The 27,513-nt window shown below is 39.7% G+C and overlaps 1 protein-coding gene and 1 pseudogene across 1 annotated transcript in view; both read left to right on the top strand.

Moving 5' to 3' along the window:
* OTOL1 (otolin 1) overlaps positions 1-27,513 on the top strand; it is a 78,150-nt gene that overhangs the window by 44,673 nt on the left and 5,964 nt on the right. Inside the window, exon 3 of the mRNA XM_025879478.2 lies at positions 24,269-24,640. Coding sequence (XP_025735263.1) covers positions 24,277-24,640 — 364 coding nt within the window. The 5' untranslated portion in view covers positions 24,269-24,276. The remainder of the gene's footprint in view (positions 1-24,268; positions 24,641-27,513) is intronic.
* LOC112834875 (small nucleolar RNA U3) lies at positions 5,558-5,659 on the top strand (annotated as a pseudogene).

Raw genomic sequence — 27,513 nt, 5'->3', positions numbered from 1 at the left:
TTTTGAATTTTAGATCATCTGCAGGTAGTACTTTTCAAAAAATACATGTCTAAAACAATTTAAAAGGGCTTTAAAATGATGTTTTTTTAGGTAAGAAAGCATTGTTTTTAGATTTAAAAAACTACCCAGAAGGATTTTACCTTTTAAAAGATTTACTGAGGAAACTATTCTTTTCAAGGTGGCTGGCAATTTGGCTTTATGGAGGTAAAAATGTCTTTACCTTTGGAACGGACTCTTTATTTAAGGAAGTTCTTCAGAATAGGCTCTTTCATTCTGGGTCAGTAAGATCAGGAAACACATGCCCATTGTTCTCAGATAAAGGTATGAGGTTACCTTGAATCTGAGAATGCACACATTGTGTTCTATTTAGTAAATGTCAATTAGATGTACATATTTTACTTCTAAAAGAGGGGATAGAAATAGTTTTCCTAAAAGATATTCAATCAGGACTATTAGTGTCCTCGATCGGATTTGTTAAGGATTGAATACCTAAGAATTTGAGATGGTCTCTTCCGGAGCATAGAGTTTGCTTTTTAGTTATCCTTCTGAAAAGTCAACAAGGTGAGTCTGGCCGGGCTTAGAGCAATCCTAAGAGAGGCTGGTTCTGGGCACAAAATGTGGCTCATACTTGAACATCTCTGGCCTAGCACTGACAGAACTACAGTAACAACAGCAGATGGGCTATTTGTCTGGGTGGTCCTTTTGTTTTGTTTTTTAAAGATTTATTTATTTATTTGTCAGAGAGAGAGAGAGAGCACAAGCAGGGGAAGCAGCAGAGGGAGAGGGAAAAGCAGGCTCCCCATTGAGCAAGGAGCCTGATGCGGGGCTCGATCCCAGGACCCTGGGATCATGACCTGAGCTGAAGGCAGACGCTTAACCAACTGAACCACCCAGGTGCCCTGTCTGGGTGGTTGTGACTCCTATTGGAAGGAACTGCCGGGGCTGTTGGGCTGTCTGAGGAGGCTCAGATAATTACAAATGGAAATTAACTCTTTAAGTAAACAATACTGGAGGTCCTTGGGAATCTCAGTAGAACCTGGGGAAAAAGATGGGGCACCTCTTGCAATTGTAGCATGGGGCTTGGAATTGTTCTAGTAGTGAAAAGACCTTTTTTTGTGATTCTAAATTGTTGAAATGGAATGTTTTCATTATTTATTTAGTTAAACATGTTTAAACTTGTTAGAATATGCTCATTCGTTGGTAATTTAATCATTTAAGATATTAATAAAGTAGGGACTCAGGCTTGAGTCTAAGTGGGGTTTGAGTGTGACTAGAGTGAAATTATGGGGTAGCCCCACCACATACCTATATGTAGGAGCCTTGAGGGATCTTATTTGGGGATGAATAAGCCAGTTTTGCTGAAAATACCCAGTGGAAAAAACTTAGTCATCAGTCAGGAAGACATACTCTGAATAGAGTGTAGTCACTATTGGGTTCATGTTTGAGTCCCGGGTAACTCGGAAAGGCTGTGAGAAACATAGGAAGAGCTGTTTCAGTGAAAGCTTTGTAGAATATTGAGGCTGCTCCTAGGAGCGCTCTGGAATCCTGCTAACAAAGGCGAACAGAAAAAAGAGACTCTTTGTCTCTCACTTTGGTCTCTTCATAGTTTAAGTCTCTGAGAAAGCTATACAGTTCTGCTGTAAGCCTTGCCACCACGTTGGGTTGTGTGCAGAACTCCTTTCTCAGGTTGCTCACTTCCAAATTGAAGTCTCACTGTGAACAACATATTGGTAAAATCTAGGTCACATGTTTGAGCCTTAGCTACAAGGGAGGCTGAGTTTCCTGGGTTCTACCTTGAAGATACAAGACTCCGAAGCTTAAAAACTTGCCAAAAAAAGAAGGTTTTCAGTCAGAAAACACACAAATGTCTACTACAACATGCATCTCGAAAGCTAAGTTATGAAAGTTGGAAGTTCTTATTTTAATATGCAAATAGTTTTGAAAATGTTTTAGTCAAATGTACATAGTACTTTATTTATTTATTTTTAAAATATTTTATTTTTAAATCATCTCTCTACCCAACATGGGGCTTGAACTTACAACCCCACAATCAAGAGTGGCATGCTCTACTGACTGAGCCAGCCAGGCGCCCCTATGTATTACTTTGGATGCAGGTAATCACTGGGACCAGGGGGCTTATATTTAAAGTGGGATCCAGGTATTTCTGGAGTCATGTGGAAAATGTTGGGTTAGCCCTAAAGGATGGGAAGCTGATAAGCATAAGGACTAAGAACTCTTCCAGGAGAAGAATTCATTCTTGCCATATAAGTTGCCACTTGGAAATGGGAATTCTAATGCAACCTGTCTGTGTTATTTAGATTTATCTCACAGGCTATCCCTCTTTGGTCTCATGTGTAAGTTCTATGTGGGCCAGGAGAAACAGGAAAGGATTTTCACTTAAATTTCTCTAAGACGTCAAGAGAATAAGCAAACATCCAAGTGGGTGTATACAGTGGGGAGAGGTATCCCCCAGCTTCACAATGTACTGTCACCCTCCATTGCTGGAGGAGAAGCAGACGTAGAGTCCAGTAGAGGCTTGAGGAGAAGTGGGGCACAGTGGATTATGCAGAGCTTGTGGGGCTATCTGGCAAAACACCCATGGGGAATCCTAGAAATACTTAGGGGAGGGTCTTAGATGAAAAATTCAGTAAAGTTTGAGTAATTACTTTTTAGGTGACCTGGAACTTGGAGAAAAATCAGGTCATACATGTATTTCAGTTTTAATTTATCAATATATTGTTGGGGTTGTTTTGTGGCTAACTAGGACTCTTCCCATATGCATAGAGTCACTGCTCTGACAGAATTCAAAGAACTGAAAAAGGATTTAATTTTAATTGGCACCTTACTGTGTATTTAAAACAAACACTTAGATATTAGTGTATATTAGTAATGGATGCCTATTAGCAAAAATTAATTGGTTTTATAGAGGGAAGTATAAATCTATCAGAACTTAAGAAAATGTATAATATAAAAGAAACTATTTTTAGTTTAAATTGAATTGCTGATATATTGCAATATTTCAAAGGTCCCTGGTGAGAGATTTGCCTATATTCTTGAACTCCACTTTATTGAAAAAAAAATCCTAGTGTTATAAAACTTGAATATTTTCAGGAAACAAAAAGCATTTTCAAATATAAGTTCTTCAAGGAACATTAGGTCTCTTATTGCTTGAATCAATGGGAACAAAGTTAAATGGTTTTAGAAAAACGTTGGAAGCAACCAAAAAGATAATCTTTCTTTTCTTCTGGTAGTCAATTTGAATGATGAACAAGTGTAGTGAAATGTCTTGTTGTTAAGATTTGACTTTATTTACACATTAAATTACAAAATAGAAGGAAGCTCTCTGCCATTTAAATTTTCCATTTTATCATTTTATCAGAGCTGAAAACAAATGAATATTTTTGCAATAAGATTCTTTTTTTTTTTTTAAGATTTTATTTATTTATTTGACAGAGAGAGAGAGAGCGCACAAGTAGGCAGGCAGGCAGGCAGAGGCAGAGGGAGAAGCAGGCTCCCCGCTGAGCAGGGAGCCTGATGTGGGGCTCGATCCCAGGACCCTGGGATCATGACCTGAGCCGAAGGCAGACACTTAACCGACTGAGCCACCCAGGCGCCCCTGCAATAAGATTCTTAATAAGAGGAAGGATGAAACAAAACTTCATAGCAATTAAAATCTTATAAAGTATAAAATTAATTTCAAACTGGAACTTTCAGAACTCCATGCTACTGGTGAAACTAATTTTTCAATAGGTAAGTTTAAGAGAAATATTACATTATTAAAAACAAAAGGCTCAGAAATATGAGGATTTCCTGCTGTTTGCTTAGTAAGGGAAGCTTTCTCCTTTAACTCCTTTCTCTTCTGTGTTTGATCAAAGTGGTCAGGGTCAAGTGCACAGACCTGTTACATGAGATACACATCTGGGGAGTAAAGGTCAGTAAGAGATGAGGTAAGCTAAAGCAGAGAGGCCTTCTGGACTGAAGCCCAGCAGAGCTGATGTACTGGGAAAGTAAGCTGACAAACTCCTTCAATTCAGGGTCAGGAATATAATCTGCTTGGTGATGTAGCTGTTTTATAAAAGGAGCTTTATTCTGGGCCTTCATTGTTTTCCTCTTAATAAGTTATTTTGATTATAAATGCTACCCTGAAGGGGAACACAAAATTTTTTACGAATTCGTTTGGTTTTTAATATATATGTTTATAAATATATTTATATTGACATATGAAATATATGTTATGACATATATGTAAGTATATATCAATATCAATATGTTTATATATTTGATTTTATACTGCTCATAATTTAAATTTCACCTGGACACATTGCTGTTTCAAAATTTAATATACAGAAAAGACTCCTTTAAGTGATTGTGATGGCCATTTAGGAAAAGTTAGTACTTAGAGACTGTATTAGTACAAGAAATGCTGATTTTCAGGGTAATTTGGTCAGTGTCGGGGAAGTACAATTAATTGTGAAAGAAGTCGAAGTCCAAAGCACAGCCTAAGGTTGAATTTTATCCCAGAGTTCTTCCTGGGTATCTGGCTGCAGAGACAGTGAATCAGGACAGTTGTCTGGGATCTTGAATGACTGGAAGGCTGTTGGTATTCAAAAAGCCACCCCCTTGTTAAAATCACTTTGCATACCCCATTATCAAGCAAAGTGAAAAAAGTGTTTATCCACCTTTATGACTCCATGTGCTTTGTAACATGACTTCTTCAGTGAGGCCTCCTTTGATCTTTCAAAATTGACTTTTTTTTTTTTTAAATCATGTTGTATTAGGTATAAATACCCTCTTCCTCTTCTTTCTCTGATATTTGTTTCCATAGAGCTTTTTGATATTTGAGAAATGTTTCCTCTGTGCTAGATTGTATTACTTGTCATCAATTCTTTCTTTTCTCCCCATACTTGCTATGTTCATGTGAGTATAATATGCTTTCTAGACCTATTGAGGTTGGGCTTGACCATGTCTCAATATGACTAGTGGGATATGGGAAGAAATGGCTATTGTGATTCTAATCTGAAGAAACATTGTATGGTTCTCTTAACTGCTTGGACTCTTTCATCTGCTACAAGATGGGCATATGCTGGGTAGCTACCTGTCTCACTATAGGGATCTGTAGAGCAGAAATAAACTCTACCCACATCTTAAAGCTGAGCTGCCTAGCCAATCTGTAAACCTGTGGATGAGAAATCAATAAAAGCTTTTTGTTGTAAACTGCTGAGATTCTGGAGATGTTTGTTATACAACAATGGCACAGCAGAATCTGACTAATACACTTCCAAATTTTCCTTTTTCAAACTGAAATCCATAGAAAAATGAAAGAAGAATGGAATGAGTACCTGTACGCTCTTCACTGAAATTCAACAATTGCTAACATTTTATAAATTTATCTCTGTCTCTATAAGTTTTTCAGGGACCATTGAAATTAAGTTGTAGGCATCCCGATACTTCACTAAAGGTAAATACTTAAGCTTTTCATTCTAAGAATAAGGACATTCTTCCATTCAACTGAATTTGAACTAAGTTATAAATAAAAAAATTTTTTTGTATTAATTTAAAGACTATACTTTCAGGGATCATTTCTATAGTTTGTTAATTTTATCTTAAAAGAAATTCATAAAATTACCAAAACAAAGTGATCTAATGCTATTGTCTTTGTCAACTTGGGCTGCAATAACAAAATATTAGAGCTTGTGTGGCTTAAACAACAGAAATTTATTTTCTCATGGTTCTGGAGGTTGGCGGACTGAGATCAGGCTGCCAGAGCATGGCAGGGTTCTGGTGAGAGCTCTTCCTGGTTTGCAAATGGCTGCCTTCTTGCTATGTCTTCCCATGACAGACAGACAGCTCTCTGGTCCTGTCACGAGGGCCTCACCCTTATGAACTCATCTAAGGCTAAGGCAACTATAGCCTGTCAATTTTAGTGAGTTGCAACTGTCCAACAACTTCTTGGAAAACATTATTTTCAATTTCTAAAATGTAAGTAAAGGTAATGATTTATAAGTGCAGCTACATATATTTTGTCAGCATTACCGAGGGCTTAGGCAGTGAGGTGTTTTAAGCTATCTAAGTTTAGTGGTACATAAATCCATCCGGTGCTAGCATGCCAGAAAATGTAAAGAATTATAGGCTGGCATGAATTCCTAATGTGACTCAGCATAATGTGTGATGCCTGCTGAACACTTCCAAATGAATTGATGAAGATTTCTGTAGGCCACACTCCTTTAAATTTCATGCTCAAGGTTGTTTCTTATAACTTGGGAATGAAGTCCTCCATAACTGTCTAGAAAGGGGGCAGGATAAAAATCACAGACACATGGATTAGAGATGAAAAACAGTATAAAGCAGGCTTGTGAGTTGTGCTTTGGCAGCAGTCAGACCTGGGTTTGAATGCTGGGTCTACCTTTCCCTGGTTAGTGATCTTGGGTAAATTTCTGCGCATTTCTGTGCTCAGTTTTCTTATCTATAAAATGCAGATAACAGTACCTACCTTTCAAGGTTTCATTTAATGGGAAAGTCTTAACCGAATACAACTATTAATATATTAATATTTGTGGCTTTTTCTGCTCTGTGATCTTATAAGAACAGTGGACATGGGTCTTTGCTCATTTAGCTTCCCTTTCCTCACCTGTTGTCTAAGGAGAAAGGCTTTTCTGGAAGATTTGGTAGTGACAGAGGGAAAATAAGAGGAGAACCGAACTGTCGGAGCAGCAGGCCAATCTCCCTCTGGCACGATCCGGAGTTCATCAGAGCACATGCTGGGAGGGAGCAGTGGTGGAAACAGACCTGGATGGAAGGGATAGTCACAGGGGTGAGAAGTGGAGGTGAAAGGTAACTCTTCTGGGGGTGTACTTGGGTGTGAAGCACTGTGTTCATGGGCTGTCATATATTTTCTTAGACCTAACTCTGGATTGGAATCCAGATGTAACTGCAACCCAGCTCTGGTCCTGGGTGGTGGGAGTTAGGATTCAACAGGATCATATGTGTCAAGCTCCTAATGTGGTGCCTTGTGCATGGAAGTGGTTGGTAGGTGAGCATGTTAGTACATTTTTGGAGACAGCACCAGAGCCACATGGTCTAGGAGTTCTCCCACTTTACTGTGCAAACCACCTAAAGTGTTTAAAGCATAGCTTCTGGCTCCCACATCCATGAATTCTGGCTCGGAAGGTCTGAGATGGGACCAAGAAAGCTGCCTTCTTTTTTTCTTATGTATTTCTTTCTCTATTTTTAATAAATACTCTTTTTTTAAAGATTTATTATTATTATTATTTTTTTTGACAGAGAGAGAGAGACAGCGAGAGAGGGAACACAAGCATGGGGTGGGAGAGGGAGAAGCAAGCTTCCCGTGGAGCAGGGAGCCTGATCCGGGGCTTGATCCCAGGACCCTGTGATCATGACCTGAGCCGAAGGCAGATGCTTAACAACTGAGCTACCCAGGTGCCCCAATAAACACTCTTATGATTCAGGTGGTCTAGGGACTAGAACTTTAGTCTAGACTCAGATGCCATCATTTGGTAGTTCCTCTTCCTGGAGCTATTCTAGCTACTCTCTTTTATGTGCACAATAAAGCATGAGCAAGGATATTTACTGTAACATTTTGTAGAGGATAGACGTTAGAAAAAGTCTAAATAGTCCCCACTTGATGAATAGTGAACAAATGTAGAGTGTAGTCATATAATGGAATATTATGCAACAATTAAAGAGACTAAGGGAGAGCTGTATGTTCTGATATGGAAAAATCTCCAAGATACAATGCTTAGTGAAAACAAATTACCGAGCAAGATATACAATGTGGAACCATTTATTAAACATAAAGTGAACAACACTATATTTTATAAGTAGCTATATGTATGTAGACATACATAAATGCTTAAAGGTTTGGAAGGATTCATATGTGATAACAGTCCTCACCTTGGGGCAGCAGAAGCAGGAGACAACAACTGGGGTGTTGTTTCCTCTAATGTTTTATGTACTTACAGAGAAAATGCATTAATATATTACTTGTGTCATTAAAAATCAATGAAAAAGACCTAGCCCAACTCCTCCATTTTATAGATGAGGAAACTGATATTTGCTTTCCAAACATCTCAGATAGCATGATAAACTCAAAGATGGACTTCAGTGAGCTTGATTGCTTATTCCAGAGCGTGAACTTTCTTCATCATGCCCAGTTGAACTTACCAGGCATTTTTGATGAAGATGTGGTAGTCCCAGACATATATATATATATCCTCAGCATCAGGAGACAGTGGCTGCTAAGGACAGGCCAGCTAGAACTTGGCTGGGCTACTGTAGATGGAGGCTTGATTAGATGTGCATTTTTGGGGTCCAGCAGTGATCAGGACCCCAGAAACACTAAAATGAGGAGGAGGCAGATAGCTTTCATCAGGCCCATTAATTTTCAAGGAGAAATATAACCATATGGGCTGCTGTACTTGTATCAATTTGTTTCTCCAAACCAGCAAGTTACAGGGGGAGCCAAATGGTGATTAGAAACCCACTTTGTATGTAACCCGGAGCAATCACCGTGTCGAATTATTTGAAGTCTTATGACAGCACATTTTCTCTGAGGGCAGAATCAGGAAGCACTTGGTAAGTGTGGAATCAGAATGAGAGGATTTACATTAATCAAATATTTCATGGCTTCTGGTTAAGCTAATCAGCTGCATCCAGTTCATAATGGGGATCAACTTACTAATGGGACTGTGATACTTAAATCCCATTGGCTTAGGCTCCTTGGGACTGTCTGGATGGGTTCTAATTCTTTTTGTGCCTCACAGACTCCGTTTTCTGTGTTTTGTTGATTGAACAGTCCTCGTCTATGGATCCAGTCTTAGATGTGTTAAGATACTTAATCATAGCACCACCTTGCTTGTCTGGGATTTAATTTGGTTTTCTTTGGATCTGGGTTCTGATGCATTTTGTGTCCCTCTGACAGTCTAACGCTTGTTGCCATCTCTGGGTCTCTCCATTTGGGATGCTCTTGCCCATCCTTGGGTTTCCTCCCCCTCGATGGTTTTTTTTCATTCAGATTGCAGCAGTTTCAATGCCAGCTTGTCAGAAAGGTCTTCCCTGAGCTTCCAGTTTAAAGAAGCCAGTTGGTCCTCTCCGTTACTTCATTTTATTTTCACTTGTGCATAATGCTTACTAGCTTATTAGTATTTGATATTTACTGTTTGCATCTTTTTGCTTTAAATATTGTCTCTCCCATTAAGATATAAACTCCATGAAAGTAGGAACCCTGTCGGTCTTTCTCCTGCTCTGTGCCCAGCATCTAGAGCAGGCGCTTGGCCGGCTCTCGTGAATGCTCGCTTGCTTGCATTCTTGCTTGCCGAATGAGTGATCTATCAAGAGGCCGATAGTGCTTTTGTAATTTATAAATTCTTGGGGACATCTTATTATAGTCCCGAACAAGATGACAAGGATATTTTCCTAGAAATGGGCCTGGCCAGGAATCTACAAGTCTTGGTCAATTCTCAATGGGTGGCAAGTCCATGCAGTAAAAGGCGGGGGTGGTGGTGGGGAGTGTGTGTGTTCAGAAATGTCACCCAAGCGGTTGTTCTCCTGCATTCAGGGCTCACTCAGCAACAGAAGCAGATGCTTCTGAATACCCAAATGCTGCCTGAATAGCAGATTCCGGTGGAGATCCTTCAGAAAAATATAGTATTTATTAAACAGGAGAGTTGCTTGACATTATGATATCATGATCTTAAAGTATTAGGCTGAAAGATAATCCCTCAAGCTGAGGAGATTGGCAGACAAGGTCAGGCCAGTGAACAGCTAAGACTTCAGTATTCCCAAGTCATTTGCCTTTCATCGGATTTCAGAACCTTCTTCAGAGTCAGAAAAAGTCACCACTCCCCTCATCAAGGGCACTCACCTCTCATTGGGTAGCGGCAGATCTTGAAAGAAATAAAACAGACCCCTGTCTAATGATAAATGAGATTGAATTTTCCAATGTGCCTTCTAGGAAAGGGATTACTGTTAAGGAAACACCCATAAGGTAGGTGATGATTACAAACATTGATTTATTTTATCTTCCATCAGGCCTTTTGCAATAAGATCCCAGGCTTAAAAAAGTCCCGTTGATATAATTTGCCTCAAGGAAATAAGAATATGAATAGATATGATAAAAGCATGCAATTGATAGAAGGCAGTCTTTCATCTATGGTATTAAATCTACTTTTTGTACTGATTTTTGAAATGTGGAAGTTTTGTGGTATGGAGTATAGAATCATTTTTAATTTTAAAGTCACTAAGTTTATGAATATCTGTGAGATAAGCAGAATAAATAAATTCTAAAGGCAGATTTTAATATATTGAGATTACTGGGATAGAACTACATATTTTTGGTTCCATGCAATATTTGATCCCCTTTCAGAGATGATGTGCAATGAAGGTCTTAAAAATCAGCTTTTGTTTAGGTTATAATAGTGTGGTACATCTTCAGTTGAGATGATGTAGGTAGTCACATGAAAAATATGGTTTCTATCATAACAATTATCTGGTAAGGAGAAAAGATTTTGCTTTAAAAATGTGTTATGGCTGTGGTATTTTACAGAACAATTATGAATAAAAACACAAATGCAACATGCATTTAGCTTTCTATGATAGAATTAGTGGAACATTACATTTCTAGATCTATTAGTCATTTTATTTTCCCTCCCTTCTCTAAAGGATCTATAATTCATGAATAAAAATTAACTGCTTGCTTAAACCTGACTTGAGGGTTTTCAGGACAGAAACTAATTTTTATATATCATGTTCTTTCTGCCAGTGTTTAGGAAAAGTCACTACTGGATGCAAAATGCTATTTGCATTTTTTGAAATTTCATAAAGAACACCATTATTTATTTTCTATTTTAAAGAAGCCAATTTTTTGATGATGTATCTGCACATACACAAAGAAAGAAATGCTGTGCTTCTGTGGGAATGAAGTCAGACAAGTCATTAAACAGAGAAATTTTATCTAAAGATCTTTCTGAGAAATAATTTGCTTTCTGAAATTCACATTTTACCCATTCCTCTTCTAATCTCCCTCCTTAAGGTCCATTGGCAGAAATCCAAATTAAATCTAATAGCTATATTTTTTAATCTTTAAAAAACAATTAACTGGAGATATACAAAGTATTACTTAATTAGACCAAAGGTAGGAAAGAAGATATTCAGTTCAAACATGACATCCTTGATCTCATTTCCTTTATTGTTGAATCAAGACTAGACACTTGGCCGCTCTTTTCAATTTCTGGGATTTATGAGATATTAGGCAAGAGTCCACATTAGAAAAATTTATTTTCATTTATGGGATACCTACTGTAGTGATATGACATTTACTATAATTTAGTCTTACTGGGTAGTTTATAAGATTTGAAATCTAAGGGCTTTGCATAATTTCCTTCTAAGTGTTTTAATTGACATTCTGCTGTAATGAACCCCATAGACCATTACCTGGCTAATTGCTTGAGTTACAGAGCTCATACAATGCCGTTCTTTGTCCTTGGTCTTCTGGGTATTAAATAGCAAGGCTGTCCTGAAAGAGAAAGTGACTCCTGGTTTTGATATGAAGCATTAACTCTTGGTAGCTTTTTTGGGGACAGATTCCCTTCTGTTCTTCTCTGGGCTGATACCAAACCTGATGCTTATCAGAGATAGCATTATTCTGGGATTCTCAATTCTCCCTGGGAGAGCCCTTGACCTCTAGAGGGTCTTCCAGAACCACTGCTCCAGGTAGAGCTTTCCATGCCCTAATTCTGAAGTCCTAGAATAGGCCCTGGACCAGGGGACAAAATGAAGATATAATACTATTTAATTACCGAGTGCTGTGATTAGGCAGAATTTATTGGGAAAAGAGTCTCACTACTTTAGAACTAGAAAAGGCTTTATTTCTGGCTCATCTAGTCCAAACTTACTGTTTTTAATATAGGGACACTGAGCCCTAGTGGCAAAGCGACTTACCCCACATCTCATGCAGCTGCTAGTGACCCAGGCTCAGGGCTCCCTCTCATGGAGTTAACAGAGCCCAGATCCACAATGAAGTCTTGGAGCCTAATGCCAAATTACAAAGTTTGAGCAAAGCAGGAAGGTGCTAGGATCAGCATATCAGCACAACCCGGATAAATACGGTGTGGCCTATATCCTTCGATGCTTCTGCCTTTTAAAATGATGGTACAGGTCAGTGATAATGGCCTTTTGAGTGGTGAGGAGCAACTAAGGATTTTTCAAGAATTTTTTGAGAACTAGAGACAGGGTAGGAACTAACTCCAATACCTACAGGCCTGGATTGATTTCTCTTGGTAACTTCTGATTAAAATATTTCTATGGTGCCTGCTCTAAGCTTGATTTAAATTGTTTAATGGCTCCAGAACTAGTTCAGATTCCAGTGGGCAGGATAGGGACTGATATATTTTGGGATGTACACAATGTCTGTTGACAAACTTCTGCCTTTCCAAATGTCTGTTTATGAGAGGGTCAGAGCACTGGAGTAGGTTCAGAATCCTGGGTTGAAAAAAAAAGGCGGGGGAAGGATCTTACACATTGCAGAAATTAAAGACATGCAGAAGTTTGGTAATTGGAAATATTTTTGTAATAAAGCACTTCTTTCATGCCATATTTGTAGTAGTTTTACTTCGTATTTGAGTTCCCTACATCTGAGCATGTGAGTAGGCTGATGAAAGGAGCAACACACATCTTTCAACACCAAGGAGCAAGGCTATCAATGGAAGGTAAGCTGCTAGTGATGAAATTCTGTGTCTAGCATGTCATCTGAAAACCACCTCTTCCTTCAAAGACCAACTCCTTTTCTTTAAAACCCTCCAATCTGTTAGATTCTGTTTCCTGAAGCTTCCCCAGAACCTCCCCTTAGGGAACCTCTGGCTAATTGTTGATGGATCCGATAGAGCTGGAGTTAGGACCTACTACTCCTTTTCCATCGTGATTACCTACAGAGGAATACCCTACAGCAGGCATTCTCCATGGTCTCCAGAAAGGTAAAGTGGTTTACTTAAGTTTACGTGTCCTTATTTAATGGGTATATAGATCATTTATAGCAAGGAAGTAGGAAAGTCTCAGTGAAATCTCTGCTTCATGGAGAAAGTTTCTAACATGGAACTCAGTTTGGCTTCATCAGAGATTTAGTAACATGCCATAATTCCTTTATTAACAAAAAGTATTCTGAGCACGTGTCAATTTTAAATTTCAGTTTTTCAACAGTAACTTTGATAGATTATTAACTGCTACCAGGACCAACTAAGAAACAAATAAGTGAACAATTCAATCATGTTCAGACTCCATTGCTTTTTTCCTTTTTTTCAATGAATGGACTTTATTGTTTAGATGAGTTGTGAGTTTACAGAAAAATGGAGCAGGAAGTATAGCCAGCTGGCATCTCCTCCACGTCCCCCACCTTTCACACACAGCCCCCCCACCTTTCACACACAGACGCCCACCTTTCACACACTGCTCCCCCCCACCTTTCACACACAGTCCCCCCACCTTTCACACACAGTTCCCCCACCTTTCACACACTGTTCCCCCTGGCTGTCTTACAACCAGCGGACTGCATCAGCCCGAAAATTCTCCAGCTGCGCACGTAGATGTTCATACTGTGCTCTCCCCACCTCCTTTCTCCCTATCCCTAAAGTAGGAAAACTCCTTCGGCGGACACTCGGAATCCCTGTGAAGAAAATGGGAGTTGTAATAATTTTGTTCTTGGCTTTGCCTAATCCCATCCTTAAAGCTTTCATTTATGTTTTGGTGATGTGGAGTGAGGACTTATTTTTATGTCTAAATTTAATGTATATTTTTAACCTGTCTACTCACCCATGTGGGTGAGTTTGCATTTCCACCAACCAGTCCCCTGAATTATTGCTTTGTCCTGCCCCGTTTTCATTGCTCCCAGCTCTGCTGAGTGCAGTTCCTTTTCTGCACCCAGTCCTGTGCCACAGGCCTCACTTGCCATTTGGAACATTCTGCTTCCTGTCATACTGCCTTGATTTAAGACAGGGTGGGAGGAGAAGAGGAGTAACAGAAAGTGGTGGCATGCATTGAGGGAAAAAACCAGTATCCACATTTGCTGCTGGACTTTTTTTTTTTTTTTTTTAGTGTGAGATTCCGAACCAAAGCCAATCCCTTTTATCTAACAGAAAAATGCTGAAAAGGTTTTTATTTTACCGCCCCCTTGTTAAATACAAGAAACATTTAACTTGGTGGAATGTAATATGATATTCAATGTGCTTAATAAAATTGTAATGGATTCGCTTATTTAGACACTCTGGGAGAAGTAGTGTCTTCTGGATAACAGAAATGATGGTGCTTTTGCTGCATCTATCAACACAAAGGGATGAGCAAAGCTTATCAGAGCTGATTACAATCACTCTGGAGTTGCCCTTAAAAAATTAAGTGAGAAATAAGAATCTACCATTACAAAATTTCTCCTTCTTCCCTTTGATGGCATTACATTTGCGAACGAGCTCAAAATCTGAGCTTTAGAAGGCCCGTCTGAGTTGCCTGGAAGAACAGGGCGGAAGGAAACAGCTGATCGGAAATCCTCCCTCGAGGTTGCTTAGCATTGAGAGCTCAACACCAGGCATGTTACAAAGAAAAGGAGAGTAAGATCGGTCCATGGATGGATGTAGCTCTCCAGCAGAGAAGGAAGTCGCGGCAGCAACTGTCCTTCCCCATTTTCCTTTTCCTCCTTGTTCTGGGACCTTCCTCCTGAGGGTGACCACACAGGAAGTGGGTGTGATGGTAGTGATCCCTTGTAGCTGCTGCCCCTAACTCTCCCTCTACCTTGGATTATTCCTGAAGCAGGAAATTCATGGGGGAGGCCGACAGCCCTGCAGGATGAGCAAGCCCTGAGGTCATCCCCATGCCTTGACTGGAGCTCATGCGTCTTAGAACCCTGCCTCTTTTCCTTCCATAACTGAGCACAGGGAAAGCCTCTCAGCCCAACCCAGTTCATCCCACTCAAGCTAGTTCTATCAGCAGTTGGGGCTAAGATCTCACTTTATTCCTAAAATCCACTCAGAGCAGCTAGGGGTTCATTACTCTGGTCTTAGGGAGACAAAAGTTAACGAGCATCATTTCTATGCAAACATTTGTGTGTCTAGGTTGCGCTGCCTAGTGCGAAATTATCTCAGATTCATTGTGTATTTTAAACTAAAACCTTGGACCAACGACTAAACCTCATCTCATATTCCTAAGGGAAAATAATTATTAATCATAGTCTTCAAGAATTTTTCCACATGTAGACTCCTACTGTGCTCTCTTATCTTCATTTTCTCAAGGTGATATATATTAATACCACAATTCTAAGAAAACTTCTAGACTCAATCTGTAAAGTTAAATTCCAATTTAACTAGTTGCAAATGTACTTTTCAGATAGATATTAAATACAGTAATGATTATTTTCTGGAAGGGGTTGATTTTTTAATTTGTGAAATAATGGCAACAAAAATGTGAGCCTCTGTGTCTCTTACTGCCTGGACTACAACAGCTCCCACTTGCTTTTACTGCTTCCTGTTTTGTCTCATCTGCAACCACCCTCCACACAGCAGCCAGGGTCTCTCCACTGCTCAAACATTCAGTGACTTCTTATAGCCTGTAGAACAAAGCCCAAATCCTTATGACAGTATATAGCAGCTACTTGGTGTGTCCCGGGGAAACCATGCCAGGCTCTCTCTCACTCTCTCACCCCAGACATGCAGAGCCTCTGGGCCTTCCTGCTCTCTCTGTGACAGGGCGCACTGGGATCCAGCTGCTTGGAAAGCTCTTCTTGCTCCTCCTGTGACTAGCTCCTTCTGATTTGTCAGTGCTCTTTCCTCAGGCTTTCCTATCAGCTTAAGGGCTACTTCCTCCAGTAGGCTTTCTCTAAGAACTTGTCTGAAACAATCTTTCTCTGTCACTCTTTATCAAATACCCCTATTTATTTCCTCCATCATGCTTATTACAGTCTGAAATATTGATCATTTTTGCCATCTGATATTTATCACTGTCGTTAGAATGTAAGCTTTATGACAGCAGATATTTTTTGCTCTAACTCCTGCATATAATACAATGTCTGACTCAGAGTCAGTGTTTAATAAACATTTGTTGATGGAAAAAAGGAAAGAATAATGTGAAACTTGGGTATGAGAAGGAGCACAGCATGGAATATCGGTCATAATGAAATGTGAAAAATTAAAAGTATTAGGAAAAGAATGCTATATACATAAAAGTCCATCTTAGAATCTTATATAACTATAGAGGGGTCAGAGGGGGAAGAGTACTCTGTATAAAGTCAGAAAAGGTCATCATTTTTGTAGCCTGATAACTGATCCACACACATACACGTGCCTTAAATTATTTCAAAGTCTTTATATTTATACTTTGATCAGCATTCAAGAATGCACCTGAAATACAACATTGGTGTAGATTATTACATTTGTAGGCTCAAAACATTGTGGGAGGATCTTTTTTTAAAAGATTTTAATTTTTTATTTTAGAGTGGGGAGGGGCAGAGGGAGAGAGAGAATCTCAAGCGGACTCCCCACTGAGCATGGAGCCCGATGCAGGGCTCGATCTCATAACCCTGAGATCATGACCTGAGCCAAAATCAAGAGTCAGATGCTTAACCCATTGATCCACCCAGACTCCCCTGTGCAAGGACCTTATGACAAAACTTTTTAGGACATAATTGGATCCAGTTAGTTTCTAATGGATTAAGCTGTTATGGGTGGCCAAGGAGTGGGTGGAGTAAGAAAAAGAATATAGGATTGGATATGAGATAGGATAAGACAGGCTGGGAGTTTATAATAAAAGAAATAGAGTTAAAGCGAATAGAAAAGAATAATACAGGATTCAAGATTAAGTACAGGATTAAATCTGGGATTTAGTATAGGTAATTGGGTACTAATGCAGTCATTGAAGGGGGGAGGGGCACAGGGCTGCCACTAGCTGCCAGGTTTGCCTCTAGCCTTCAGAGAATTGGGACTTTGTTCTTTTTTTTTTTTTTTTAAAGATTTTATTTATTTATTTGACAGAGAGAGACACAGCAAGAGAGGGAACACAAGCAGGGGGAGTGGGAGAGGGAGAAGCAGGCTTCCCGCAGAGAAGGGAGCCCGATGTGGGGCTCAATTCCAGGACCCTGGGCTCATGACCTGAACCTAAGGCAGACGCTTAACAACTGAGCCACCCAGGCGCCCCTGGGACTTTGTTCTTGATGCCCAGAGTAGAAACTGCAGAAAACTGCAGTTTCTACCCTGGCCCGTGGTCACAGCCACCCACAGAGTCAAGACAGGAAATGATGTTGGTGTGCCAAACTTCAGTTCTGCCCAAAGTCCATACATTCCAACTGCGGCCAGCAGAAGAATAATGGCTTCTGCTATTTTTCTGTCTTCTACGTCTTATGAAAGTGTCAGAAACTAAATGTCAGAAACTAAACTAAACTGGAACCCTGATGACAAGAGATTCTGGGAAAAGTATTTCTCAGGCTTTGAGTCCTTGAGATAGAGAGGAGTACATAAAAGAAGATGGAAATGGGGCCAAATGCCAGTCTGACACAGCATGAGACTAGGAAATACCTGCCATGGTATTTTGAAATACTATTTCTGGCTAGTTAATTTCATTAGATCTAATCCTCACTAAAAATAATAGCCCATAGTTACTAAGGGCACTGTGTTAAGAGCTATTCATGCATTATCTCATTAAGTTTCACAACCACACAAAATGAAGCTACTATTATCTCCATTTTAGAATTGAGGAACCAAGACTTAGAGACATAGAGTAACCTGCTCCAAATGAAACGACTAGTAAGTAGAAGAGCTGAACTTACTTACTCATAACTGACTATCTACAAAGCCAGTGGCTTTGTATAGTACTTGTATAGTACTTGCTAGTCAGTTATTAAATTTCTTTTTTTTCATGGTTTCATTGTAAATTTATTTATTTATTTTATTAACATATAATATATTATTTGTTTCAGGGGTACAGGTCTGTGATTCATCAGTCTTACACAATTCACAGTGCTCACCATAGCACATAACCTCCCCAGTGTCCATCACCAGCCACCCCATCCCTCCCACCCCCCCACCACTCCAGCAACCCTTAGTTTGTTTCCTGAGATTAAGAGTCTCTTATGGCTTGTTTCCCTCTCTGGTTTCGTCTTGTTTCATTTTCTCTTCCCTTTCTCTATGATCCTCTGCCTTGTTTGTCAAATTCCCCATATCAGTTAGATCATATGATAATTGTCTTTCTCTGATTGACTCATTTCGCTTAGCATAATACCCTAAATTTCTTTATAATCCATGGCCCTAGCCTCAGCATGAAACTTGCCAAGTCATTTTACAAATGTAGACTCTTAAGTCCGTGTAAATACCTACCTTTATTGGGAAAAGAACTAACAGATCTTCAAAGAACATCCTCCCAAGCATGGGCTCTATCTTAATGAGAGAGAAAGGTTTATCAGTAGAAGAAATGTAATGTCTCCTAAATTTAGAGTGAAATTTTATGTTATGAGAAATTTTCACTTATTGATGAAATATCTACTGTTATAAAACCACATCACAGAATCTCAAGGTTAGAAGGGGCATTCAAGGTTGAAGAATCTTCAAGATCCCTTCTGATAGCATCTCAACAAGGGTTGGCCCAGCTTCTGTTCAGGAACTGTGAATGGGTGCAACTTCCAGGACTGTGGGGGCTGATGGATGAGAAGGAGGAGCACACAGGAGGTCTGCTGCGGGGTAAAGATAAAATGGTGCTGCCTGGAGCCTGCTTAGTCAGTTTTGTCTCAATGACAGCAAATATGATGTTAGGCCAGAGGCTGGAACTCTTGGTATTAGTTAGCCTTTGCTGCCAACATTGTCAAAACTCTATGGCTTACAAATTATAGCTTGAGTGTCTGTGGTGGATTCAAGATGGCCAGAGATTGTTTGGCACTCCTCCTATTGAGAATGAGAGCTGATGCCCCCTTCCTTTTGAGTCTGGCTGGCCTCTGTGAAGTGCTGTGACTAATAGAACTTAATGAAAGTGTCTTTTGTGCCATTCTCAGGTATAGCCTAAGTGGATTGGCCACTTCCATGTTCTTGGAATACTCTCTTTGGGAGCCCTAAGGCATGACTGAAGAAATTTGACAATCTTGAGATTGGCATGCTAGAGAGACTGGGTGGTTGAAGAGCCCAATTTTTTTCCATTTCTGTCAAGGTACTGGACTTGTAGTGAAGCCTTTCCAGACTAGCCCATGCACTAGCTGAACACCGCTGCATGATCCTGAGTTGATGTCTCATGGATCCTAAGCCTGATGTCTCAGGCCCAATTCCTGACCCATGAAATTGTGAGCTATGATAAAATGGTTATTTTCAGCCACTGAGTTTGAGGTAGTTTGTTGCACAATGGTAGATAACTGGCATATGTCTGTGGGATTCATGAGGGCTGTCTGATCTAGATTGGCCTCATCTGGTCTCACCTGGGCTCATCATGTGTCTATGGATCAGCTGGGGACTGTTACCCAGATTGTGCTTGGCTAGGGCAACTTACCTGAGGCGGCTCTACTCCACGTGTCTCTCATCCTTCTCTGTGACCAGCAAGCTTGGTCATGTACATCCTTCTCGTGGAAATGACCAAAAAGTGCAAGAGAGCAAGTGGAAACACATAAAGGCTCTTGAGACCTAGGCTTGGAAATGGCACCCTCTCACTTTCACCTCATTCTATTGGCTGACGTCCCATCATGGCTGAACTCAAAGTCAAGAGTTTGGAGTATAGACCTCATTTCTTTTGTGGGAGATGATGCAAAATCAGAGTGTGAATACAGGGAAGAGTGGAAAATTGGAGAATATAATGCAATCTACTGCATTTACTTCATTTTGGTTCAGCAAACTTTTATGGGATACATATTATTGGCAAACATTATGCACTGGGAACACACACACACACACACACACACACACACACAGAACCTAACTTCCTGCTCTTGAAATGCTTATAGCCCAGCTGATCTTCAGGATGAGTAACTGATCTTCAGGATGAGTAAAAAGGCTTACTGTATTTGTGTTTATCAGGGACTTCAACCTCCTTTTATTTTTATTTATTTATTTATTTATTTTTTATTAAAGATTTATTTATTTATTTATTTATTTGAGAGAGAGAGTGAGAGACAGAGAGCACGAGAGGGAAGAGGGTCAGAGGGAGAAGCAGACCCCCAGCTGAGCAGGGAGCCCGATGCGGGACTCAATCCCGGGACCCCAGGATCATGACCTGAGCCGAAGGCAGTCGCTTAACCAACTGAGCCACCCAGGCGCCCGACTTCAACCTCCTTTTAAATCTACTTCTAATCCCTCTCTTAAGATTTATACCTGCATTAAACTTCAGACTTAGCATTTGAGTTATGTTTTATTGTTACTGTGACTTAAAATTTGGTCAGAAGTCCTTACTTGCTTAACTCACTGTGGAAGTTTTCTTTGGTTAGGTTTTTATGTATTTGCATAAACATGAAAAAATTCCAATTAAAAAGAATTATGTATATGTACCATCAGCTTGCTATCAACTTTTGCTTTGCTGTTTTTCAAAGGGCTTTATGTTTTCCTCATCTCTGATTCCTGGGAACCTTCATCATAGTCTTAAGGTACCAACTGTATTATCCTTTAACATCTATATTTAAATTGGGAAGCAGGAAACCACAATGCAAGGGAAAACATATATGAGGACAATTCACACTCCCAAATAGGGACACTGAGCACCTTCCTTGTATTAGTTGCTCTGCTCATTTTTTTCTGTAGCTCTTTAGTTTCTGGTTGAATGTGTTTGTTTCCCTCTGTAACTTTGTTTGCTCCACACTAATACGTTCCACTGTCAGAACCAGATTTCTCATCTCTCTTCTTCATGTCTCCCATTTTTAAGTTCCTCTTTCTTCTCTGTGGGAAATCACTTTCTTCTACTGAAGGGCCTAGAGTTGAGCTCCATGAAGGGTTCAACTTAGTTCCTTCTGCAGCCTCAATGATCACACATTAATCCCCAGGCAGCGTGGCACAGTGCAAAGTGCATAGGCTGATTTGGAGTCACATGGGCCTAGATGTTAATTGTAACTCTATTGCTTACTCACACTGTGCTTGGACAAGCTACTTAACTTCTCTGTGCCTGAGTTTTTAAGTTTTTATTTAAATTCCACTTAGTTAACATACAGTGTAATATTAGTTTCAGGTGTACAATATAGTGATTCAACATTTACATACATTACCCTGTGCTCATCAAAACAAATGCACTCCCTAATCCCCATCATCTATTTCACCCATCCCCACCCCTCCTCTCTGGTAACCAGCAGTTTGTTCTCTATAGTCTTGGTCTATCTGTGTGTCTGTCTGTCTTTTTTACCCCTTTGCTCATTTCTTTTGCTTCTTAAATTCTACATATGGGTGAAATCATACAGTATTTGTCTTTCTCTGACTAGCTTATTTCGCTTAGCAGAATACTCTCTAGCTCCATCCATGTGGTTGCAAATGGCAAGATTTCATCCTTTGTTATGACTATCTATTTATCTATCTATCTACCTATCATTCTATCTATTATCTATCTATCTATCTATCTATCTATCATCTATCTATCTCATATCTTCTTTATCCATTCATCAGTTGATGGACACTTGGGCTATTTCCATAATATGGCTATTGTAGATAATGCTTCTATAAAATTGGGGTGCGTGTATCTTTTTGAATTAGTATTTTTATATCCTTTGGGTAAATACCTAGTAGTGCAGTTGCTGGGTCGTAGGGTAGTTCTATTCTCAACTTTTTGGGAACCTCCATACTGTTCTCCAGAGTGGCTGCACCAGTTTGCATTCTCACCAACAATGCAACAGGGTTCCGCTTTCTCCACATCCTCGCCAACCCCTATTGTTTCTTGTGTTGTTGATTTTAGCCATTCTGACACGTGTGGGGTGGTATCTTATTGTAGTTTGATTTGCATTTCCCTGATGATGAGTGATGTTGAGCATCTTTGGTCTGTTGGCTGTCTGTTATGTCTTCTTTGGAAAAATATCTATTCTGTCTTCTGCCCATTTTTAACTGGATTATTTTTTGGAGTGTGTGTGTATATTGTATGTTTCGTATATTTTGGATGCTAACCCTTTGTCAAATATGTCATTTGCAAATACCTTCTCCCGTTCTGTAGGTTGCCTTTTAGTTTTATTGATTGTTTCCTTTACGGTGCAGAAACTTTTTATTTTGACATAGTCCCAAGAATTTATTTTTGCTTTTGTTTCCCTACCTCAAGAGACATATCTAGAAAGAAGTTGCTATGGCCATTGTCAAAGAAATTACTGTGTTCTTTCCTAGGATTTTTATGGTTTTAGGTCTGACATTTAGGTCTTTACTCCATTTTGAGTTTATTTTTATGTATGCTGTAAGAAAGTGGTCCAGTTTCATTCTTTTTTTTTCTTTAAATATTTATTTATTTATTTTGAGAGAGAGAGTTGGATAGATATGCTTGGTAACCGTGGTTTATGTGCTCACTCTTGCAGGGGCCTGGGGGGAGAAAGGGGCATGGGCTCTGTATTTGGGGAAATGCAGTGTGATCATTCGCCCTTCATACTTTCTTCTCTGCTTTTGTTGTTTTTCATCTTTGCTGGTAGACTGTATAGTCCCTGAGGACAGAGACCATGGCCTATGTTTGTTTCTCAGTGCTTGTGACATTGCTGATATTCAGTAAATACTGGCTGAGTGGATGAATATGGTAGCAAAGACAACTTGAAGGAAAGTAAGCATTTTTGGATTTTTATATGATTTTAGAAATGTAACATCCTGTCATTGTCCATTCTCATCTGTTCTGACTTATTCTGTCTCCTCTCTAGCTCTTCCATTGGTCCTATGCTTGGATTTATTGTTCTTTAATCTCATCCTTATAAATGCCACGTGATTCATGGGAAAGGGTGGAGGGTTTGAAGTGAAACAGCCCCGGATTTCAGTTCTGAATTCATAGCTTCCTGATTGTGTGATCTTGATTGAGGCATTTAACCTCTCGGTTCCTGTGTCCTTATTCGTGAAGGCGATCAGTGGTGTGTCTTCTACCTGGCAGAGCTGTTTTGAGAACTGATTGGATTGATGAATGTAAGGCACCCACTCATCGTAGGAGCTCTATACATACTAGGTGTTATCACTGTCCTTATTTCCATTTTCTTTACCCTTGTACTGTTCCTTTTTCCAACCAGAAAACATGCATTTCTAACCCTGGCCATCTGTTAGCAGCCTCTGGACTGCTGAGAGTTGCTGGGTACCACACCACTAAGAACTTCACAATTTCACTTCTTTGGGAACTTTATATCATATCCCTCTGGTTAATAAAAGCCTTAATAAGAAGAGTCACTTGGGCGCCTGGGTGGCTCAGTTGGTTAAGCAACTGCCTTCGGCTCAGGTCATGATCCCGGAGTCCCGGGACCGAGTCCCGCATCGGGCTCCCTGCTCAGCGAGGAGCCTGCTTCTCCCTCTGACCCTCCCCCCTCTCATGTACTCTCTCTCATTCTCGCTCTCTCAAATAAATAGATAAATCTTTAAAAAAAAATAAGAGTCACTCTTTGCCCCACTAAAGTAATACAAGGATCAATGTGACTTTTCAGAAAAACTCCTCAAATTATAAAGCAAAGAATTGGAGAGTTAAATGACATGTGAAGAATCTAAGGACATAGCATATTTTCAAGTTTATGATTTTTTATTCCCTCTCTCTCTCCATTTATTACAATAGATTCTAAAAAATTATTCTCACAACAGGACCATTAGCCCTAGTAGATTTAAGAACCCTTTCACCAGTATTTTTTCTTGAAATAATTGAGTTTGCTGGAGTAAACTACCTAGCTCAATATTTTTCATCTCCCTCTAATACAAATGTATTTGATTCCTATAAATCTGAGTGAGGTCAGTCAGGAAATTATACATATTTGTTTTCCACAGGGTGTATAAGCTATTAAGTCGTGTTGCGTTTATTATAGATCATGTTTACTAGTTGGCAAGATAATTTGAATGATTGAGAACAATATTTTAGAACATGTAGTGCTAGGAAAACAACCAGAAAGGAGAACTGAAGCAAAATGTTCCTTATAATAAATACTTTAAGTAAATAAAATATCCTGTTGTGATTCAAGCATATATTTGCATTAAAATACATTAAAATATCATTCAATATTATGCATAATGTTTATTCTTATGGTTCGTATATGACTCTATATTTCCTTCTTATATGTTTATATCACTTACTAATTGCATTGGGATCTCATGTAATAGGTGTATTTATTCCCATTATATCTTTCTTCCAGCCTCAAATATGTGGATGTTTTCTTGGCTTTGTGTCATTTTAATTATTTTGGTGATCGCTGGTATGGACACAGTAGCAAAGACCACACCACCTACCAAATTTACAAAGAAATCTGAGGGAAAAGAGATGCCGAAGGGTCTCAAGCCGTCCAGTGGCCCAGCTCCGGAAGAAGAGGAAATTCCTTTCACGGAAGCGGCTGAAATGGCAGAACCGACCCCAAGCCCCCCAGCCCTAGAGTCTGCCTTTGGCGCTACCACTCTCTTCCCCTTTGAAAACTTCACTCTTGACACGGCCGATTTCTTTTTCAACTGCTGTGATTGTTGTTCATTTGTACCAGGGCAAAAAGGAGAACCCGGAGAGACTGGAAAGCCAGGTACTTGACAATACCCAAAGCCATATTTGTTACCTGGGTATCCTTGGAGCTGAGAGGTGGGTTGGAGGCAGAATTGCCCAGAGGGTTTCTACGTGTCCTACAAATGGTGACAGGCTTAGGTGTAACATGGTAACAAATGCAAATGGGTGCTGTGTTGCCTGTTAGCCACATGTGTGGCTATTAATAAAAATAAACATAAAGATTACTATTAAACATTCAGTTCCTCAGTCATACTAGCCACATTTCAAATGCTCAGTAGTGAATGTGGCCAATGACTGCTATATTGGGCTGTATGGATACAAGCACTTCCATCACTGCAGAAACTTCTATTGGACAGTGCTGGTTAGAGCAGAAACTGGGCGACCAACCCAAGTGCTGGCATGCGGTTCTTCAAATTATGCATTTCCTACCAGTACAGTTATCTCATTAATGGCTGATATAAAAAGGGTAAATGAAAATCCTGCTGTCTAGTTAGAGTGTGTGCTGACTGATGGGTTTCTGGAGTGCTTTTTGTAGTTTGGATTAGAAATGGCATGTCTGTGAGGTGGAGAATAAGGGGCAGGATTCAGTTGGCTCTTCATTGAAATTCCAAGGCAACACTGTATCCTTGCCCCACAGTTTTCTCCATTGAAGATCATGGTTACGTATTTCAAAATTCCAGATACCTTTAATATATACATGATGCATATGCTGAATTTTACTGTAATACATGTCAGCTTTTACATGTCATATAGCAGAGAACTCAGGTAAAATTGAGATCAGAATGTCAATTTCAAATTTGCTATCCCCTGGGGGAAAAATGACTATATAGATATATCTGTTGTGTCTTGCCTAAAGAACTTAAAGTTATAAAATCAGGAATTGTGTATCCTCATTAAGCTTTTCATTCATTTCATCTTATAATAGGAACCTTTTGGGAAATGAGATCAGTATTCATGCAGAGCTGGAATTAAAGGGTACAGTTGCTGGGCAGTGGTCAGGGCTCAGAGATTTCTGGGTTGCTGAAACATTATTGGAAATGCAATGATACTGAGAAAATTACATTTACCAGAATTTCTCTTAGTATCATATCTGGCTGGTGAGCTGCTTGGGGGGTGAAGACCCCCAAGGGCATGGTCAAGTAAACACCGCTGGTTGCTAAACTGTCTTCTAAGGCCATGGGTCTGTTGCATCAGAGCTTTTGTTTTACTGACTAGTGGATTAGCTGGGCTGTTCTCCGAGCTGAGTCTCTCCTTTAAATACATAGGACAAATATTTTGGAGACGTGCCAAATTCTTTGCCTGCCTGGAGGGCTCATATATTTTGGTCTGACTGGTTCTGCACAGAGCGTAGTATTTAAGAGCTCAGAATATCTTGTCTCTCACAGTCCTACCTTGGGGAAGCTTCATTACCTATTGTATTCAGTTTTCAAAATAGTAAAATGGGATAAGAATAATACCAACTTCATGGGGTCATCAAGAGACGGAATGAGGTAATATATATAGAAAGGCTCAGTGCAGTACCTGGGATAGGGTAAATGCTGAATAAACTGTGTTTCTTTTTCCAGTAGCTGTAATAGGAGCTTTTTCCTATCTTGGGAAGTAGCCCGATACGGTCTTGTTTCTGAGATTCATAGACACTTGTTCTAGCTTTTCCAGTGTTTCAAAAATACTGTTTTGTTAAAAAATTAGAGATCCAGCTTAAGAGGGACATTAATCAAACTTGAAAATGAAAATGAACATGAACCTACTCAAACACAACTATTTTAATTTTTTCTTCATTATCTTTCAGTTCTTGGCCACATGAACACACACACACAACACATGGCATACATGACATTTACATTATCCCCTGTAATGTAGATACTAACTATAGACTTTAAAAGTCACAAGCCTAATAGTTTCTGAATGTAAATGTCTTAAACTGTACAGATATAGCTAATAGGTAGCAAAGGTAAGATTCTGTGTGAAATTTTATCTCCAGCTTCTCTCATTTAGTTGAGTTATAATTGTAGTTACCTACTATGTGCCAAGAACCATTAAGCACTTTTTACTGTATCTAATCTTACACAAACTGTTAAAAATATTATTGCATTTTAGTGAATGATTTAATCACAATCCCAAGAGTTTTAGGTAATTCTAGAGGTTATACTGCCTCTAAGTGTAGAATGTGGAGTCAGATTTGGTTTGTGCACCATCAAGCCCCTGCTCTTCCCATATGTCCGGCCTTACAGTATTTATACCAATCTCACGCACATGTATGTGTCACCTAGATGGATGAGGGAGCCTTGCTGCCCCTTGTGCCCTCCCATGTGGTTTCCATGTGCTCCCTGTGCCAACCTGGGCACTGCCCTTTTTTATTTCCCTCAGTGGTATAACCATGCCAGGCATTTGGGACTCGTGAGGAAGGGAGACATTGCACAGTGGACCGCAACTGGCCATCTTGCTTGCTTCTGCCTGCACTGCCCATTCCTTCACTCCTTTCCTCTCTGCTCTCCTTCTTTTTCTACATAGAACTTAATCACCACCTTTGGTTATTTGAGTTTGCCTTTGGCTTTAACCTCCATCACAAGCACCTTCTTCCAAACAAATGTAGTGTTTTTTCAAAGAAAAATTCTGTTGAATATAATTTTCTCCATTCCATTGGCCTTAGTTACAAAAATTAAGAGGAAATAGTACAATTTCATTGAGCTCACTTATCTCTATAGTTAACTTCCAATGAACGTAGCCATAAACTATTCCAATCAGGGGTTGTGAAAGAATTCCTATGGCTCGAACAGGGCTGGGCGTGCAGGAAGGGTAATTATCCTAGGTTCAGGGTCCCTGTGTGGCCCAGGTAAGTGGAAAGGACCTGCACTGCCTGGATGAGACAGGATACCCAATGACGTCTGAGCC

Source organism: Callorhinus ursinus, unplaced genomic scaffold (assembly GCF_003265705.2).
Source record: "Callorhinus ursinus isolate GAN/ISIS: 27379988/994484 unplaced genomic scaffold, GSC_fseal_2.0 scaffold1, whole genome shotgun sequence".
Taxonomy (NCBI): Eukaryota; Metazoa; Chordata; class Mammalia; order Carnivora; family Otariidae; genus Callorhinus; species Callorhinus ursinus.
Note: the sequence above shows the minus strand (reverse complement) of the source record. Positions and strands in the feature narration are given on the sequence as shown.